Below are 22,035 nucleotides of genomic sequence, written 5' to 3'. Positions count from 1 at the left end.
AAAAAACAGTAAATAGTTTAGTGTGTTGTTTTGTTGAATAAAATAAAGAGGTACCTAGTTTTTGTTAAAATTTATTTTGTCATTTCTAATGTTTGATATTAATCGTCCGTGATATCAAAGGAATTGAATCACGTACAGTGACGACATAAATTTGTCCCTCAACAATTCTGTGTTATAGACCAGTATAATCACCTGTCAATAAAAGAAAACAAACATTGTCTTGAATAAACAGCTTTATTTACCTTATAACATTGGTAAACTTTATTGAATATTTTCATTACAGTTATTCTACTATTGTAAAACCATTCATAAAATGCTTTCAAAACATTAGTTTTAGCAGTTAATGCAAAACGTTTACTACATCTTTAGGTTTTAAACACAAAAATTAGTTAACATCAAAATATATATTCAATTTCTGTATTGAAATGACAAGTTATCAACAGTTAACAAATAACGAGGAAGAAGGTGACGACGAAATCCTCAAAAGGAGAAAAAGCAGCCTTATCGATGAAACTACATCAGACGCTCAACGGTTATTTGATGCTGTATCCAAAGGAAAAATAGATGAAGTAAAACGACTAATATCAAAAAAACATTTTGACATAAATCAGGTCGACTCTGCAGGAAATTCCGCTTTACACGTTGCATTGATTAATAACAATGAACCAATGGTGAAGCTACTTTTAGACAACGGAATTGATGTCTTTGATTGTCTCTTCCATGCAATCTTGTTGAACCAACTGAAATCTGTGGAGTTGATCATGAATAAGCTCTCAAACATCAACAGAAGATACAGCTTCATACCGTGTCACGACTCCACAAAGTTTCCTCACTATGTAACTCCACTGATGTTTGCTGCTCAATGCGGCAATGTGGAGATTATGGACTACCTCGTGAGAGAGGGACATCCAATGATCCCGGTGCCTCACGAACCTCAGTGTTTGTGTGAAAAATGTGTGAGAGACTTGGAGGAGAAAGATCCTCTAGAGTTAGCGTACAAAAACCTAGAGGTATATAAGGCTCTTTGCAGCCCCGCATACATATTGAAATACTCTTCTGAAGACCCAGTTCTAATGGTGTTCTATCGTGTTCATGAGTTGAGGTTGGTAGCGGATGCTAATAGAGTTTTTATGAGAAGGTATGAAGAGCTGATAGAAAAGACAGAGCAGATCGCTGCAAATTTGGTGGCACTTTGCAGAACGTCGGATGAAGTAAAAACACTTCTAAGTGTTAAGGAAGGATCTGCATTATCAGGAGAGTTTCTTTTTCCGAGGCTGATTTTGGCTTTGGATTACAAACAACATTATTTTGTCTCCCAGGTGAACATCCAAGCTGTTTTACAAAACTCCTGGAATGAAGACTGGTACCAATGGAACAATTACTCGACTTTCAGAAGTGTCTTGCACATACTCGGACGTATCATCATGTTACCTTTACTTGTCATCTTTTGTCTGTTTTTTCCCAGTTCCATTGTTGCAAAATTTTACAGTATTCCAGTTAACCGTTTCGTTAGCTCCATAGCGGCTTATTTACTTTTCCTTTTCTTTTTGTACAATGAATCTGACAGAGATAAAAATGGTCAGAAAAGATACGATATCTTAAATTATCCACTTAACAAAGTAGTAATCGTCATTTTTGTTCTATCGCATATTCTAAACTCTTTTCGCATGTGGATGTTTCGAGGTTCTGAGAGGTTTCTAACATTTGCTTGGAACTGGTATGATCTTACAACTCAGCTTTTATTCGTGTTGACCTTTGTTTTTTGGATTATTGCTTTTGTAACTGTGAATTGGGAACCCAATATAGAACGAAAGTTTTGGGACTATTTGGACCCGCAGCTAGTAGCAGAGGCCATTTTCTGTGTCGCAACGGTAATGTCGTATATGAAGCTTCTGTTTTACATACAAATAGACTCTACTTTAGGACCGATGCAGGTATCTATTGGGAAAATGACAACAGACTTTTCACACTTTGTTGTAATTTTCGCCATCGTCATCGGATCATTCACGGCTGGGATGTGCCATTTGTACGAGTATTACGACGGGATGAAACAGGTTGATCCGGATAGCCAGACAGAAGCAAGGCAAGAAAGTTCTTTTGTAAGTCCTTATGATACATTCAAGGTTCTATTCTGGGGACTGTTTGGAATGAGTTCTCAAGAGGCTGGTTCTGTTGTCATCGAAAACATTTCAGAGGACAGTTCGGACCTCAACAGCATAAACACCCACGACTTTACAGAAGCTGTAGGAACTACTCTGTTCAGTGGATACATCGTATTAACTGTTATTGTACTTCTCAACATGCTGATTGCAGCAATATCAAACACATTCCAAAATGTCAGTGAAAATGTAGATTATGAGTGGGTTTTTGGCAGAACAAAGGTTTATTTGATATATATGGCTCAAACAGTCATCCCTCCGCCCTTAAGTATTTTGCCTAGTTGTGTCGGAGAAAGCTCAATCAAAGCGTTCTTTAAAAGAGTTTTCTTCTCATCCAAAGACAAGGGAGTTATAACAGAGGAAAGTTCCATTGGTAAAAACCTATTTGAAGAAAAAGATGGATCAAAAGAATTTTTTTTATCCGTTGAAGATGAAGACCCCCATTTTAAAGCTTATAAAGAGCTAATGAATAAATTGATTCAACGTTACTTTAGCCAAGAAGAAGATATTCAGCAAGAAAACAGTTGAAAATACACTAATGAGCACTATTTATTATTTGCATCGTGAATTTGTGTAATATGATTATAACTAAAATAAGCTAATATAGTAATTAAAAAAAAAAAAAAATACTTATATAAAAATTTAAAACGAATAGTGTTTTTGGCCTCTAGGGACATCAAAATAAAAAAGCATATCGGTCCCGACTCCAGGTCTTACTGTGCTACCTACGGTGTCTTCCCTATAGGGAAATTCACTAAAAAAACAGAGACTTCCTATCAACACATAAAGAACACCTATAAAGATTGTCCATGAAATTATTGAAACAATTTTGTGGCCATTTCTGCCCCCCCCCCCCTTACTGTGCATAACAATTAATTTTTAAATTTAAACTTGCAGTGTCTACGACACCTTAAAATAAGTGTTAAGCACCTATTGGCCTACAGACATAATAATTATCTGAATACAGTTCTGCACTCGCTCTGTAATTAATTTATAGGTGATGTACTTCAAAATGTAAGAGGCTTAAAAACTGCATTACACCTAAAATTTCTATATTAATCATATTTTGTTACAATTTTTAACCAACTCGCAAAAGTAACAATAAAAACAAAGGTGTAAACAGCATTGCTCTGATGCTCAATGAACTAGATCTAGCTGTCTAAGTAGGCCGGGAGCGGGACTGCAGCATTGCCATTTTCCCTCCCTGCGGCCTTGTAATAGAGAAGACTATGATCACAGAAAACGTACTACGTACTATGCTATTGCATGGCAACGCTGGTGGCGCTGCCTACGGATTGACAGGCAAAGCTCTCTCAAAACACTTAATGCTTTTTACCATGCGGTTGGCATTCTGGGTTATAGTAGTACGTTTTCTGTGCTATGATGTATGTGCCAGTTAAGTTAACTATGAATTAATTGTTAATATAATAATTACAAAGCTGGAGCTATACATTGAACCTGTTTGCCAACTGTAAATGGCAAAATGACAAATACAGTTTTTACACCCCATTCATATTATGTTAGGAGTGTAAATGCAATTTAATCAGTTGTTTCCTAAATCCTAGATGATATTGTAGTTATGAAACCTACATCAATCATTATTCGGTATTGCATGCCAAGTATCATTTATAGGAGAGTGTAAAGGCTAGGCCTTGCTTGAAACCCCCACAACTGTCCAAAATTGATGATATTGCAGATGACAGAAATTTGAGGTAAGTCTGGTTTGGACCAGACCTAAAAGTAAGTTTAATAAATACTTTTAAAACAAAATTCTTCCATTAGCTTGTCAACAACCTTTATCATGGGTAGGTACCTATGATATTTTATAGGAACAATCACAAAAGTCACAATAACTTTTAAACCATAAATTTTACAGCAATGGTGGGTTCCACTATACTGTTTAGAACTAATGACCATAACATACTCATTATAATCAAAACCGGCAATTTTTCAAAAATTTGATTTTTGTTATTTTATGGGGTTGTAATGGGGAAATAACATAAGTTACAATAACTTTTAAACCGTAATTTTTACAGCAATGGGATTTATACCATTTTGTTCAGAATCTAAAGGACTATAAAATACTAAAGTTTTATCAAAATCGTTCGGGTTGTTTTTGAGAAAATCCAATTTTTTCCGTTATTTTATGGGTTTTTATGGGAAACTCACCATTAAAAATCAAAATTTCAAAAAAGTGTAAAAACGCCTGGAGATACAATTGATTAGAACCTATACATACCAAATTCTTTAAAATCGGACCACAGGTGTGGTCTGTCACATCTCTGTACACATCCACACACACACAGATATCACTTTGAAGACCTTTTTTTAGGTCCCTAAAACGGATATATCCACTCAAAACTCAAACTCGAAAATTTTGACGGAAACAATATTTTCTCCGTATACTATAGGGGGATATAGGGGGGTATAGCGGGAGAAAGTAAAAACCCGATACAAGTTGAAGAATTGAAGACAATTAATTTAATATGATTAATTTACCTAAATATTATTATTTTATTAATTTTAATTTAATTAACTTAATAACTTTAGCTTTAATTTACTTAATATTACTTAATAGTTACCTTAATTTTATTACTTAATATAGGACGTACAACAGAACACTTGTAAACTTAAGCGATTCAAATCCTCCCGCTGTTATTTCCTCCTGAAACCGAGAAGAAGACGTGCTTCCATGATGAGATCAATGAACTTCATTCTATACCAAAGACCAAAGAATGATAAAAGCAAATGCATTCAATTGTGAATATGTTAAATCGCTAGGATCGTTGAATGGTTAAATAATATCATCGACTAACCATGGATAAAACATTATATGTTTACTCTATGATAAAATTATACTCATAAGGGAGTTTGTTTTATCTATAAACAAACCAACACAAGTAGACTTCTCATCCCATCGAAAAATTTAAAGCTCGTTTTCGTGTCTATTTCATGTTGGTGACACTGGGCACTAGTGTCGACGAAATCGTGTTTCTATTATTTTAGGGTTAATTTAATGATTTGTGCTTTATTGTTTCGCCATATAACTAGTGGACGAATTATGATTCAAACTTTTTAGCGAATTTCCCTATAGGGAAGTAGCTATTTTGGTTTAAGGTGTTTTTTGAATAATTTTAATAATAGAAAAAAACTGCAAACAAAAGCACGATCCTAACGGCATCGGACGGGTGATGGGAGATGGGACTAACAATAACAATAAAATTGTTTTCAGCTGATCCATTTAAGGTGACAAATCTACTGGAGTGTTTTAGCATAGGCTATAGACTAACCAAGGGAGTATGTTTTATGGTTTTATCAACTATGACGACGATTTCTATGATAACTTCTTATTCTAGTATACCATGTTAATAATCTTGTCATTCTGTATCCACAAATCTCATTTTGTTGAGTTATTTTGGGATCATTGAATTTTTGAGTGAGTGATTTTTAAATGTTCACTATTCAGTTTATTAGTTTTGATGATTTTAAAAAGTTCATCAATTTGTAATAATTTTACCCCATTTGGTTTTGTTAATTATTCTTCCCGACTTTAAACCAGGACAATCAGCGATAATTATATGTATATAATCTCAGCTGATGATAAGTATGTTCTTGGAGGGAAATTTTTTTGGTGGTGGCGAATAGCCATAGCCATCTTGTGTGAAACTTGTGTTTCTGTTGAATCGTTAAGGTTAAGTGAGTGTATAGTATATTTCAACTACAATTTAACAAAGTATATTAATTACAAAACAACGAGTTTGTCTTAATAGGTAATTATTTTATCTATCTAATCGTTCCAATAAGAAAATCACACAATAGCAGTCGGTCCCAGTTCAAGGAATGCTAACTTATCAGCTCTCTACTGGGGATTGGGCTAAGAATGCAAACTGCAGTAGGTCCAAGGTTGCAATTGTTTAATGTTGTTTTATTTCTTCTTGATTAGATAGAGGTGACAAGTAATGTAAAACAAATAACTTTTGAAATTACCCTTACTCCTGTCGCTGGTTAAATTGATCCTATGCATGATTCCAGAATTTCCATTTAAGTTGGTAGGAATAAATAGGACCCTAGTTGACTTGAGTCAACAGAAGAGTTATTAAGATTCCAATGGTGAACTCTGATTTAATTTATCTATGACAATATGTAAATTATGTTTTTGATTAGGTACTTATGGAGACAGTAACTTAGATGGCTGTGTGGGTTTCTTGGCTTATCATAATATTGAGTTCAAGCCTACACAGTAGGGAACAACTTAGATAAAAAAAGTTGCTATCTTAATTTGAGTTCTGTAAAACTTGAAACACAATCTCAGTTAGGCTAATACTTAAAAATTGATATTTTTAAATATTCAGAATTCCTATTTTTAACTACTTAGTTAATCTCCCTAAGTAAACACAAAATGCCACTAGGTAGGCTAACTGTGGAGCAACTTAACTTTGGTGAAAATTGTAATTTGGCCTAAGTTTATGTAAGTTAACCCGGATAAGATCTAATTAAGACCGTTTTTATGGGTAGGCCTAAATAACGTAAGTTTCAGCATCTCCATGACAAAGTTTCATTTGAACTAAGAAATATCGTTAACCCTACATCTGGCAAGAGGCTCAATGAGCCGAATTTGGCAAGTGTAGTGTGAGATGGCAGAGGCTCATTGAGCCGAATTTGTCATTGGCACACTCAAACACATATTTCGTTGTGTTATGATGGAATAAATTACTAACAACCTATACTGTTGTGAAGATGAGATTACGGGCTTTATTTTTCATATATAAAACATCTACGGGCGTTTCTATATACGCGTGTGGGAAATTTTGAAAACAGGTGATTTTTTATAGTGCTGTGACAGTGCAGTACAAAACTCTTTAGGCGACTTATTAATAAAGTTTTTTTATAATTTAGGCCTATTTCTTTTTTGTTTGTACAGTTTATAGCCTATAACCATGCTTGTAAATATACTTTCTTCATTATAAGTTTATTTCTAATTTAGGCCAAGGCTATTTCATTTTTTGGTTGGCAGCCAATTTTTTGCGTAGGCTTAGCCGATTTTAATTTTGTATGCCAAATACAATGTAGGCTTACTTTGTAAATATTTGTAATAATCATATTTAGTCATAAAATATATATTTCAATGTTTTTCAACCCAGTTTATGACTTGTTTTTTTTCACCATATCACTTTGTAATGACTTGTCACTTTTTTCGAAAATGAATTTTTCGGTTGCGACTTTCTACAAAACACTCTAAGTTATAGGAGACTTATTACTTAGGTTTAGCAAAAAACCTTATATATATTCTAAAAGTACATAAAATTAGTAACAAAATTTATATCTCAGAATTTCATATATGAGGTATTGAAGATTTTATAATCATTTCATTCATGCGAATATGTTATACATTTTTCATAAAAAATGTAGAAGTTGTTTATATTTTGAGTTTTTTAATTTTTTCAGTTGCAATAATCAGTAAAATACAAATATTTATTGAAAGCCCTATGGTTTTTGAGTATAAACATGCAACTTTTATTGACTCTTGGAATTTATTACTATTTTTGACATCACTCAAAATTTTATTTGCGTTTTTTTTGTGAAAACACATTTTGAAAGATTTATTGACTTTTTACTAATCCTTTTACAATTATTCCAAAAGTCTTTATATTACTATGTAGAGTACTAAACTGCCAAACTTTTTCCAATATATCTTTATAAGAAAAAAAAATTGTAAAACTTCTTATAATCAATAAAATTTCAAATTTTATTTTTCAAAGTAAAAAAAAAAAAAAAACTTATCTCTTTGTTACTATGACAACTATGAGTAAAAAAATAAATAACTTTCACTAAATTGTTCATTGTTTTGAGCTGAATCAGAATATATATAATTTATTGTGTTTTCCATTCAATATAACAGAGTTATTAACAGTTTAATGAGGCCACTACCAAAGTTGACCAAAACCTCTGCCTTCTCACAGGTGCACGGCTAGCAGACGACGCCGCCAGATCTAGGGTTAAGAACAAGACAATTTATTATATGTTCCATTGCTTCCTTTTTTTATTATCTTAAGTATGTGGTACGGTACGGTACCGGTACTCAAAGGTTTTGTAGGCTAAGGTATAACTTAGCCAACGTTTATCTTCGGGTTCCTTTAGCATGTAATTTTGTACAAGTTTAAACAGGAAAGTATTCCTAAGCTTATTGTGTTTTTGTTAAATAATGTACCTCCACTTCGGGTCTGACTTAGGGGAGGTACGAATGAGGCATTTAGTTCAAAATTCCTCCGTGAACAGCGCTGTAGTAGAGATAACTTTGGCAATGAAGGTTTACTAATCGCAAAAATAGTTCTGTTAATAAAATAAAATTATAAATGTCTCAAATTTAATTTTATTATTTTTTAATTATAAAATTAAACTATCATAACCTAACCGAACTAACCAAACTTGCTGATAAAGAAATAATATAACAAAAGTTTAGTAATCGGAAAAATAATTCTGTTTATTAAATAAAACTAGAATTTGCTCAATTAAAATTTTATAATGACTTAATAATAAAATTAAACTGTAATAACCGAACCAAACCAACCAAACTTGCTGATAATAAAAAAATCTTGGACAAAAAGTTAATGTTACCAGCGGGATTCGAACCCGGGACCTACAGTATATCAGCCCGGCACGCTAACCAATAGACCACCGAGGCCGATGGCTACCGATCGTTTTGTTACGGTAATGGCGTTCCCTCAGCTAATAAGAAGCCCACAGCTGTCATCGTAGCCTCTTCTATACCTCCTATGAGTAAATACCCTCCACTTCTGCCCTAGAGTTGCCACTCGCCTACCCATCAGCGTTAGAGTGTGCCACAATTTCGTAAAGTTTTCAAGATAAATTAAGTTTTGCTCGGAAGTACCTAACTTAAATTGTCATCCAGTGTAGTATGTATATAAATCGTGTACCTCTTTGAGCTTGTTCCTATAGACCTGTTTATAGACTTACACCTAGCCTAGTAGGCATATTCCATTTAACATTATCGTAAGCCTTACTTACCTCACCATTCATAAATTCATACATAACTACAGAATGACCTCGTTATGTCGAATCTCTGGATCAGGACTACCCAGACCAGTTTTGAATAGGCTAAATGAACACAAAGAAGCCTAGGCCTAAGTTATCTAGTACCTATCAAATATGTTAATACCCTACTTAGGTTTATTGCTTTGTACGAGTGCATCTACAATCATATGCGAGTGCAAGCTGTGATCATATTTTTGAGTAAATCTAGTTTTTTTTTTTAGACTTAAAGCTTCTAAAGCCTATTTAAGTGTTTTTGTAAGTTTAAATGCCTGACTTAAGGTAGCAAGTCATTTTGTAAAATATGTGTTAATTGGTTTTTATTTTTTTATTTGTAGCCTAATTAGGGAAATAATTGTAGTAGGCCTAGGATAACAATACTTAAGTTTTTGTTTTTTTCTGCTCTTTCTTTGGCTAACATCGATTTTCGCTTTGACAGATCGGTGGCGCTCCTGGCTGGTCTGACTTAGCGTAGTTTCATTGTAATTAAGTTCTAAATCAACTCATTTTTTCATAAGTCAGTAGGCTAATAGTAAGAACAGAATCTATAACCTTTACATGTTTCTTTAGCAAAATCTATGTTGATTTGCAAAACTTAAGCTATCTCGATGGGTTTCTCATAAAAGATGGGGGAAAATGCTATATGCAGAACTAATTTGAAAAAAAAAAAACTTTCAGTGGTCTGGCTTGTGGAAAATTTCTGACAATTAATACATACCGGTACCTATTTCAAAAACTTTGGGAGTTGACAATAGCGTTGTAGGCTGTTCCTTAAAATGTTTTTAGCAATTAGGAATTCTGATACCAATTAACAGATCAAGTAGGCAGATCAAGTTCAAACCAATTGTAATCGTTGCAATTTCATCAAGCAACCAGTTTTCGCATCAATTGCACAGTTAAAAGATCACTTTTTGATTGTAGATAGCTTAGGCCTATTTCAATTTTTTTAAGCGAAAAAGTACATTTAAATGAAATCACAAATAATGAAATGAAATGAAAAAATGTAGGCCTAGCTTTATTTAAGAGGCAAAGTTAGGACTTGCGAGTCCTCTGTACCACTTAACCTCTAACTTAATACATAAATAAATAAAAACTTATTCACTTATATAAGTAAATTTAAATAATCTAAAGTAATACATTTAATGAGTAAACATGAAGAAATTAAGTTTAGTAATCCTAAAAAAATCCCATTCACACAAGCCGCCAACAACCCCTCACACCAGCGCCAGAGACTCACTCACGCCTGCTGCTCAATATAATAGCTCTGCCCCAAACCTCACACGGTTTCCTATGGATTTGATATGGTCAGGAAGAGAATTCCACATTCGAATTGCAGATACCAAGAAGGATTTGTTAAAAACTGTTGACCCGTGAATTGGTGTAGATAAAAGGTGAGAGCCTCTACGAGTGGCACGGGTGCTGATGTCAGAAATAAAATGGAAGTTGTCTGATAAATAATTGGGAATTTTACTATTGATATTGGAGTGTAGAAGACGGAGGGTGTGAAATTCCCGAAGTTCATTAAACTGCATCAATGAAAGCAGGTTGAAATAGGGAGTTACGTGGTCATATCGCCTTAGGCCAAACATGAATCTGATACAGGACTAACTATAAACAATAAGACAAGGGAACATGATTTTAACGTGACTTGTGTTTTTTATTTATATGTAGGCGTACCTACTATTTCCTAAAAAAAATTTTGTACTTCAGAAGATGACCACATTAGGCATGTGTTCTTGTACAGCCTGAAGATGACAGCTTTTGTCAAAACTAGTTGCTTGATAACATTTGAAGGATTACCAGCAGGATTTATACTATTTTTAATTTCACCCTAACTTATTTACACCAACAACATGGCCAGTACAACTATAGCTTACCTAAAGTGAAGGGCTAAATATTTCATAATATCCATAATGTTTGAGTGTACCTATTCTAAATAAATAGAATAGTAAAAAAAATCTACCGTATTATAATTCCTGGACCAAAAATTAATAAGTGTTAAAATTACCGATGCTCATAATATTTTATACTTATTAACTTACTACCATGAAACCAACAATATCATCATGTGTTTTTTGTTGAGAGCTTTAGCGCTTCGATCCCTTAATTGTGAAAACCCTTACAAGTTAATCCATTCATTTTAGCAATTAAATTTTTTTCTGTTTCAGACAGAAGACTTACTCCATTTGACTCCATTTTATGCTCGTAGGAGTCACTAGGCAAGCTTCAGAAGAATAGAATGTGTATAGGTCTCTATTTTTCAAGTTGTGTATTGTGATCTGTTGGAAACTTCACTGGTTGGTGAACTCAAGTGTTTAAGATTCAAAGGAAGTTTAATTTACCAAAATTCCGGTCCCTGTAGTAAAAGTGGAGGGTGCCCATTCCGGCAAATCAAGGGAGGGTAAAATGACGAAGCAAAATCGGTCCAACACCGGGCGTGCCACCCGCACCAGGGGGCCCGAACGAAACAGCATTGTAGCCAAAGGAGTGTATAACAACTCCCCGTTCATGCATACAGCCACGTCACTTGTGGGGAACACAGTACAGATAGAAACACAGAGTGGATCAGTTTATGAGGGGATTTTCAGAACATTTTCCACTAATTTTGAAGTGGTATTAGAAATGGCGCACAAAGTAACCTCAAATGATCCTTCTCAAATCGATGTAGATACTGTCCTAGATGTTATAATATTCAAACCTAATGATATTGTCACTATGGATGCAAAAAACATTGATCTTGAATACGCCACAAGAGACACTTTTCAAACAGATACTGCTATCAGTAAGTTCAATGGGCAACTCGGTGAAAAAGAGCTTGAACCGTGGGAAGAATCGACTAGTAATGGTGATGAATTTGACTTAAATGGAGCAGCTGTCAACGGATGGGATGTTCAAGACATGTTTAAAAAGAACGAGCAAGCCTACGGAGTGACATCTACATTTGACCATTCCTTACAAGGTTACACTGTACCTTTACAAAAACAGGACACCAAAGAGTTTAAGGAAGCGGAAGCTAAAGCTGCCCAAATTGCTAATGAAATAGAAAGTAATCCCACTTACAAAGCGAGGATGGACCTAGAAAATGGAGATGAAGAGGAAAGGTTTGCTTCTGTGCAAAGGCCAGGAGACTCTAGCAGTGACGCAAGCAAACCGTACATGCCTCCTGCCAAGAGGAAACACCAGCAAGCTGGAAAGTTTGTTCGAAACAATCCTCCCTCACAGCCCGCCTCTTCTCAGCCCCCGGTGAAGCCCCAGACTCACTCATCATTGCCTAAGTCACCATTATCCCAACACAACCCTCCACCATTCCAGCAACAACCCCCTCCCCAGCCTGCACCATCCATGCGCCAACCTCCACCCAACAAACCCATGGCACAATCACCTGTTACCACAGTGCCGTCCCCCGTATCTTACTCCACAAACCAGCAGCCTTTACCTCAGCGTGAAAGATTGGGTAGACAGATGGATCAACAACTTTCTAAATCGCAAAAACCTCCCCCCGGCTTAAGGACTGGAAGGGGATATCCACAAGATAGTAACATCGGCCCTAGGTATCAGACTAATGGAGAGTCAGAAGTGATGAGAAGTAGCCCGGCTACCACACCCTCTGACTCCAAACCTCCGCTACCCATGTCTCACAGCCCTCACATCAGGCCACAAGGTCCTCCTCCAATGCCACACCAGCCGATAGTAGAACACCCCCTGCCACCTAACTCTCCTCAGGTGCTCTGTCATCCCCCGCCATTTGCCATGTCCCAGCCCCCCATGATGCAACAGCCTGTAGAACAACGTAAGAGCCCGATAGTAGAGGCCCAGCAGCAGCAACCTCCCCCTCCAAGTCACAGGAAACCACCAAGGCCTAGAGAGGACACAATTTCCGAGTTGAAGAAATTCGGGAGTGACTTTAAACTCGCTGAAGTGAGTTCGGAAGACAATAAAATGCACATGGGGATGAACGATCCGGATCAACAGTCTGAGGGTAAAGACCAACACGGTAACGAAGTAGATAAAGTTTCCTCAACTCTGAAGAAGTCCACTTTGAATCCCAACGCTAAAGAGTTCAAACCGTTTACACCTCGCTCACCAAGTACTCCTACTCCTTCTAGACCACACACTCCGCAGACTCCCAACTATGGCCCTAGTCCCGCACTTCCGAATGTGATGGTTCCAGCAACCTACGTAGTCACAAACCAACCGACTTTCACAGCTGCCACTCCCAATCAAGGCCATCGCTACAGGAAGGTGATGCCAGTTTCTCACAGGCCAGACCTCTCGCAGGTAAACACACTCATTGCTTTATTCAAATAGTGTAAAATAGCTCAATAATATTTTGGCTGGGATTTAGTTTTTAATATATTTTCTGTTCTAACCCACAGTAGAACCTCTCTCAACTGAGATAAATGGTGGGAACAAATTTTTAGATAGCCAAAATCATTACTAAAAAGTGTTTTTCTCCACAGGATTTAAAGTAAAATGAGACGATAATAAATTTAGGCTGCAATATAAGTGCATGTTAATAAGGTTTCGTAACACATATTTATTCATGCAAAAGCCTAACATCTACTATGTAGATCAATTGTACTATTTTTAATCCAGTCTTAGTAAACTGTTTTATTAAGAAATGTTCTAGTTTTGTTTGTATATTCTTCTAGAAATGTTTCCTGAGTATGCCATTTCACACTATCACTTCAAAGACCAAGAATAAAAGACACCGTTGACAAAAAGTTGTAATTTTTGTTTAATTTGTAACGTTAAAAATTAGGCTTATTCAACAGAAATCAGTAATTATCTCAGCTCACTGCTGGTGGCTCAAACCGACCCTCGTTGATATTTATTATGAAGCTGGCAATAACCTTAAATTGGGAATGGCATGTTTTTTTCCATTCATCAAGATAATAGGCCTACTCAATTCCTGCAATAATCTCTGAAAGGATGGATTAGTAAGAAAGTATTGGTATTATTTCCATTTCACCTTGTGAAATATTGTGACAGATTTAACATTGTGTTGCAGATGCAGGTCGCTGCAGCCACAGGTCAGCCTCTGCTTGCGCCGGTGCCAATGGGAGCGCACTTCACTGTGCCTTACACGGCGCCGCGTCACCTCGCCCCTCAGTCTTACCAACAGATGATGATGCATATGATGGCACAGCAGGTAGGCCTAATGTCATTGAAATAAGATTTGAAACTATACAAATAAGGACTGTATCATATCATCTTTTGGGGGAAAACAAGTGGGAATCCACTAAGATGTTAGGTATACACTCAAATGAAATGAGTTTTATTTCCACAATAAGTAGGCCTGAGACCTATACAAACAAAATAACAATTTTTTAACAAATAAAATACAAAGATAGTTGTCTAGAAGCATAAAATAAATTGTTTACGAAAAATTAAGGTAGGCCTCACGTAATATTCATTCAAATGGGGCCTCAATATTTTTTATTTGTATTTATTTACACACGTTAAATTAAAAAAAAAAGATATAATAGTTACTAGCTGACCCACGGGTTTCAACCCGTTTGACTTCATAAGTATTAATAAAACTATTGATTGGTTAAGTTAAGCTGAAATAAACAAAACAGAATACAGTAATACAAACAAATAATCACACCTGATTTTAATCTTACTAATAATATTATAAATGTGAAAGTTTGTGCGTTTGTTTGTTTGAAGTTCAATTGTGCAACTACTGGACGGATTGGGCAGAAATTTGGCACAATGATAGCTTACATTCCCGATTAACATATAGGCCTAGGCATATTTCTTATCTCAAAAATCCTTTCGGGCTCCGCCCCAGTGGCTCTGTAGTTCCTCATGTTAACCTTATGAGTATTCATATTTAACCCTCTGTCGACCAACGGGACTCTTTAAGTCCCAGCATTGCTTTTTCATAACAGCTGCCAATGAGGCCATTCTAGGGTTACTATTGGTTGAAGCTGTTGCCTAGCAACAGTTTCATAATTTCATTGTAGTTCTAACTTAGTCCACCAGGCTGCAGCACATCCTGGACTCCATAAGGTACTTATCCCTTTGTCGACTGACGGGACTCTTAAGTCCCCCAACGGGACCCTCAAGTCCCAAACAACATTTTTTCCCCCTAATTGTTACAAGTAACCGGATGGAGATATTTAATAACTTAATTTGATCCATAAAAACATCTTCCACCAAATATTTTCTTATTTTTTAAATTTTTTCAGTGGTTGGGCAACAAAGGGTTTTAAAGGGAATAAAAGAATTTAGTTAGCTGTTTCAAATAAAAAAGTTTGTTCTATGATATGCAAAAGCATAAAACAGCTATAAGATTTACCAACTGGGTGCAGCACTATTTTTTTTTTGCATTTATAAAAACAGCTAGGCCTAATATGATTTGAACTAATCAGAAACAAGAAACTGTGATACACAATGAGAACTGTCAAAGAAGGATTGATTACAGTTATGTTTATGTTTTTAATTTCATGAATAATTTGTGATATTTTGCGAATTTTTTATAATTTTTTTTTTTTTTTTTTGTAGAACATTATGGCTATGGTAGATGTGTAATACTATAGTACCTTAAATTTAGAGAAGCAAATGAGTTATCAAACTGTGTCCTTCCCCATTACAAACAGAAAGCTGATGAGCATAACTGCAATAAACCTTTTATACTTATATTTATATGCCAACCCCGTACAAAGGACGGGTACTCTGCTAGTAAGGTAATAAATTGTAAAGAGTAACATACACAAGGTATTTTTAACATTAGGTAACTTATATGGAAAGTTCCCTTTAGAAAGGAATTACGACCTGTAAAGGGCAATTTATTAAATAATGGATAGTTTTGCACAAGGTTTCTCGTCATGGCGAACATTTGAATTGTATGGTTTATGGGGTGGTGACTTTAGTTTTCTCAAAAGTTCATGGATACTTTGGGATTTATATATGGATAAACTTAAATACTAATTGAAATATATTTGCTTCGGGTTGTAAAATTGATCTAAATGGAAATGAGTGTACACATAGACCTCAGTGGTCTGTGTGACGTGCGTAGTTGTGCGAGTTGTTAAAAATTATAAGTTTTAAAAATTCTGAGCTAATTTGCTATTTGAAAAAAAAGTTTTAAAATTAAAAAAAAACTTTACTATGTGTTATGGGAACGTGATTTAAAGATATGATACAACATGAGAAGAACTATTCATTAAAATTTTAATCAACAGATGTTTGAATTCAATTCCAGTTGAGATCTTATGAGAGATAGTCGTACTAGTCATTAATGGAAACATCTTGTTCATCGTCATGCAGGCTGCATTAACTGTCCTCGCGGCTCTTATGAAGGCGCTAAACTACATTTATTTATAACTTCTTGATCAGCATCACACATGTTATTAAATTACCTGAAAATACAAAAATGTGTTTAATAACACTTGTTTAATTATATTTTATATTTAAACTTATACTGTTGACTCACAAGACGGTAAATTAAGACTAAATTCTGATCATCTCCCTCGGCCATGAAGACAATATTAACGGTTTCCACAGTCACGGAAACGTCATAATCGTCTTCCACAATCACGCCAACATTTTTATCATTTTCTACGGCTGTTTAGACAACTTCATTTTCTTCCACAGTCATAGCAAATCACCAAATAACCCCCCAACAGAACATCAGCATCGTCTTCCACGAACACGGCAAAATATTTTCCCGCGGTCGTGTGGACATTGTCGTCTCTCCAGGTGACAGCAAAACCCTGAATGACTCCCGCGGTTACGGAACATTATCATCGTCTTTGCCGAGCAAAATTTTGACATTAAAGGATGTACAAAAAATATATGCCCGAGGGGGGGGGGGGTTGCCCCCTTCGCCCCCCCCCCCTCTGGATCCTCCACTAAGTGGTGATTGATTTAGGTATTGGGTCTGATGATGATTTTGTGTTGTTGGGTGTTGTTCATAGGTACAACATAGAATGTTGAAAAACCAACAGATTTTTCAAGGATGTGTCTTGTGACCTTCAGATAACGTGAGCTCCCTACTAGCTTAGTTTAAACACACTCCCTTGTAAATGGTTCATCCCTATGCACTCCTTAGCTAAAAATATTTTTGGTTAGTTTTGTTTTTGGTACCTTAAGAGGATGATTTTGTTTTACAATTTTTTCCTAGGTACCGTACCTGTTTGAACATTTTAAAATTTATTTTATAACATCAGTATGTAAACCATTGCTTTTTCTATACTATAAACAAAAAAAAGCACAACAAATTGTATAAATCTTAGGTACCCTAAAATTAAAGAAAAACAATTAATCAACATAAAACACTCAAATGTCATTAAACAAGCTTCAGATGTTGCAGTAAGACAAGAAATCTACTTGCACTAATTCACAGTCAATGCTACCAGCTGCCAATGGACCTGACAGGTTTCATGGTTTTGTGTGTTCTAGGGTGGCGGAATAGTGCCTTTGGTGCCCACTTCGGCCATCAACTATCACCACGAGAGTCCGACACAGCAAGGCAACGTGCCACAGTTGCAGTACATGAGCCCCGCAGGAGCCATGCCTCCACATCCCCACCACCTGCACACTCACACTCACCCCACCCCCAACACAGCTCCGCCACCCTCTCCAGCCAGCAACTACCCCCAGCCTCTGCCACCCCCGCCCAACGGTCCTCCCACACACGCGTACCCCATCATGTGTCTGCCTGCCCAGCCTGCTCCCAATGGCCCACACATGATGGCCCAACAGTACATACACCATCATCATCAGCATCCCCCCTCCGTCGACAACCAGCAGCAGCCGCCTCACATCCAGGTCATCGTCAACCACCAACCCGCCATGAACCAATGATCACCTCTCCCGCCGATAGTCAATACTCGTAGGTAAATGCTGGCGTTTCTAAATTACGACGACGTACGCATGGCTTAACTTCTCTCGGATTCAGAGAGACAACTGGGGAAAAATATTATTCCGACTAAATTTGTAAGTAGGCCCGTTTGTGAAGTCTGATAGTTGGTTCATATGACCTGACCGTCTGCTTCCAAACAACGCTTGTTGTCTGTTTGTGAAATGAATAATTATCAACACCAGTTTTCTAGCCTCCAATAATCCGTTGGAATGTTGCAACTGAATTCCTATATTTCAAAGTCAAAAGTTTTTGGCTGAAAATTTAATTATTTAGTGGATTGCATAAATTTAAAAGGCCTACTTTGAATAATATTTTTTGAGACTAAGCATCATTTTAAAATTTCAACTTAAACATCGATATATTTATTAATAAAAAAAATGAAATTCCACCACACATTAATAATTATTTTTTGTGTAGTTATTTTTACAAGCTTGGTGAACCCCTTGTAATTCTGTTCTTTTCCGAAGAAGCAATAAAGCTAAACAAAAATATATACTTTATAATGTGTCGTTTGTTCCATGTCTTATTGTTAACTTGACAATCATTTAAACATCTGTGTTTTTCAAAATGCCAACGCCATGCAATAATTGAGTAAATACGACATATAGTACTGTCGGTTATCCAGCAAAACAACATTGGTTTATTTTCTGATTTTAGACTGTAGGAAGCTAAACAAGTTTTATTCCAGTCTTAAAATCAATCAAAATTGTTTCCTTCTACCCTAACACCTTAAAGCAAAACAACAACATTTATTCAGTTAATAATAATGTTTAATTTTTGCTGGTGCCTAATTGATATTTTTTTGCTACTATTCATATATTTCATTAGGTACCTAAGTCTCTTATATTGTAAAAGTGTCATATGCTCACAATAAAATATTTGCCACTATCAAATTGTTGAGCATAAAACGTTATTATCATGACACCAACATTTATTATTACATTTAAAATTACTTCCCGTGTCCAAATTGTTTTAGTGCTGTTAAATGCTGATTTAGTAAGCATAGCTCCCAGTTATGAAAATATAAGAGATTTCACCCAAACTTTCGTTCTAAAGCCATTACCCAATCCCATCTCCTTGAAATAAAAACTAGATTTTTAGTTATACCAAGTATGTTTCATTAGGGAACCATACAATATTATTTACTATAGCTAATATAGGCAAAAGAGAATGTTATATCCATTCAAACGGTTTGTTATTTTCGTAATATGTATTTAGAAACGGATACATACTAACGAAAGGTAAAAGTTTGACTATACATTTCTCGGAGTCGTATAAAGATAAGATTGATATTCTTATGAGGAAAAACCAAGTTTTCTCGAGGTAAATGTGAAATCATCTTTGCGACTCAATGAGTTTTCTCATGAAGTTGTTACACTTTCATTAGAACAATTAAAAGTAGCCAACACAAACCTCTGCTAAAAAAGCTCTTGTTATTGAGGTTATACGTCATGTTTAGTATAATTTAAGTTTGTCTCAGTGAATTGGTCTTGTATTTTTAAATACCTTAATAATTAATAGTTGTGTTTATTGTTTTACTACCAAACATTACAATGTACTGTATCAGTGAATATATACATGACTATTTTTTTGAAATTAATTTTTCTATTAATTGGCAATTTTTTATGTTTTGTAAGCAAATGGTCCAAACCCTGGTCTGTTACTATTTAATGTCAATATTTATTCGTTAACGACAATTCATCGATAGCTATTCATGCTCTTTTATTTAGAATTTTTTCTCTCTAAGCTATCGACGGGAATATATTTTTAGAAGTTTCCGTGTCCTTTTACTTTTCCAGTATCATAAAAACTATTTAAACTTCAAAGTGTAATATGATGGTTAGAGTTCTAAAATATGAGTTTTGCTTTATTTTTTTACAGCTTTCAAAGAGTGAAATACTCTTTTTCTATTTAATATTACCATTTAAATAAGCTTTAGTATTTTAAAAAGTGGTTTGTATATTACTATACTTAAACTGAAAGTGTAACAACTACGATAACATACAATATTCTTATTTATCAATATTGCATTGTTATCGACAACTATATACCTTAAATGTTACATTTACGAAGGTATAGTAATGTTTTTTTATTAACATTTTTGTCAACTCCATAGGTTCTGAAATGGTTTACTTAAATTTTCTTTATTTCAAACCACCAACAATTTAGTTGTCATAAATTGTCTCAATACGTTAGAAATTGATTTACTCTAAAATATCTGTTCTGAACAGCATTGTTATTTTCCATGTATCTGTTCATTTAATAAAAATATTTAAAGTTGTTGTTTTGTAAGTTAGTTTCTTTTTTATTCCCTGTTACCTTGACATTCAATAACCAAACCAAACTCATGATATATCAATCAAGGAACCTACACTCATCTCCGTTCATACTTGGCTTAAAATACCTACTTTGTATGGTCGCCATTTTAATGAAAAAGTATTGAATAGTGTAAAGGAATGGCTACAACTATATGCCTAACAGTTTAAAGTTGCACTATTGAGATGAAATCCATTTCTGCCAATTACCAATGGATTTTATCTATGTGATAATGCTGCAACCCTCTAGGACTAGTCTGAAGTAATGTGCAAAACAGTTCCAGGCTAGACTAGTGTCCTAGGATGTGATGGTGGGACATAAAAAAACTGTTTGGTTAACAAGTTTTAAAATAGAGCAACAATTACAATTGGTTGATTCACCTGGCTCTAGAAAGGTAAAAAGCGACAAAAATAAATTAAGGCTTTAACAAAATTTTGACGGTGATCTCAAATACACTGTATCAGTAATCTGACATACTTTCTCCCCTTATTATGGGCAAGCCGAGGAAATTATGGTTTTATTGGGTAAAATCACAAAATTTGGAGTAGCTCTTTATCCATAAGGGTTGTACCATTCTGAACCATAGGGGTTTGGAATTGTAAGAACCATAAAATAAAACACTAAACTTAAATCAAAATCGGTCAAGCTATTTTTTTATTTTCTTTTTTATGTGGAAATAACAAGTTACAATAAATGTTAAACCGTAATTTTTACAGAAATGAGGGTTGTACTGTTTTTTTTTTATTTTTATATAGAGTTAAAAAGACTATAACATATTACATTTTAATCAAAATTGTTCAGGCCATTTTTTGAAAAATTTCATTTTTCCATTATTTTATGGGGGTTTTAATGAGAAATTAACCAGAAGAAAAAAAAACACATGGAGATACCACAGATTAGTCCCGGGACTGTTGACTTCCAGCAACATTCCCGTTAGTACCTACAACCAAATTTCATAAAAATCAGAAAGCTTGTCTGGTCTCTGCTCCATACACAGACATCACTTCAAAACCCACTTTATTGGGTTCAGGAAGATCAAAAACGGATATTTTAACCGAAGACTAAAACTAGCACATCCTAGAAATAAATCAATGGCGGAGGGGGCGAAGCCCCAATGGATATAATCTTTAAACTAACAAGTCTTCCTGACCTAGATCTTAAGCTATAGAGTGACACTTTCATTATAAAACTCAGTTAAAGCCCGTAGCCCGGTTCACACGGCCCTAGATCGGTCTTCAAATCCAATGGTGTAAATCCATGCTCCTGGTCACATTTTGGCCCACGACCAGATAGGAAGGTCGGGAGAGATTTCCAGCCTATTTAGGGAGGAAAGGTGGGATAGACCAGTCCCTTACACTTCCTCTTGGAACGGCACTTGAAATCCGAATTTCTACACTTAGGCAAATCTCTCTGTCTTGGACAGAGTTACCGTGTGTCTGAGTTACCTTTAAGTATTTCAGGACGTGTTCACTCCCTTTTACTTCAAGTTTTTATTTTTTTGTTTTCGAAATGGAATCCATTCTACGGATGGAAAATACTTTTTGACTTGCCAATGTAGTTAATGCTACTCCAACAACTTGCCGCTTGAATAAACACGGAGCCATTTCGTTACACTTTGAAAACTTCTAAAAACAT

General features: G+C 35.2%; 1 protein-coding gene across 1 annotated transcript; it reads left to right on the top strand.

The window, feature by feature from the left end:
• The first annotated feature begins 5,803 nt into the window (after positions 1-5,803).
• On the top strand, positions 5,804-20,376 carry LOC129002839 (ataxin-2-like protein). Its single transcript, XM_054430932.1, has 4 exons — positions 5,804-5,929; positions 11,378-13,487; positions 14,221-14,361; positions 17,622-20,376. The coding sequence occupies exons 2-4, from the start codon at positions 11,616-11,618 to the stop codon at positions 18,024-18,026; spliced, it is 2,418 nt and encodes an 805-aa protein (XP_054286907.1). The 5' UTR covers positions 5,804-5,929; positions 11,378-11,615; the 3' UTR covers positions 18,027-20,376.
• Positions 20,377-22,035: the final 1,659 nt, after the last annotated feature.

This window comes from Macrosteles quadrilineatus, unplaced genomic scaffold (assembly GCF_028750875.1).
Source record: "Macrosteles quadrilineatus isolate MER2022 unplaced genomic scaffold, UCM_ALF_1.0 Scaffold_9__3_contigs__length_116548681, whole genome shotgun sequence".
Taxonomy (NCBI): Eukaryota; Metazoa; Arthropoda; class Insecta; order Hemiptera; family Cicadellidae; genus Macrosteles; species Macrosteles quadrilineatus.
The sequence above is the reverse complement of the archived record's forward strand: the minus strand, read 5'-3'. Positions and strand labels throughout refer to the sequence as shown.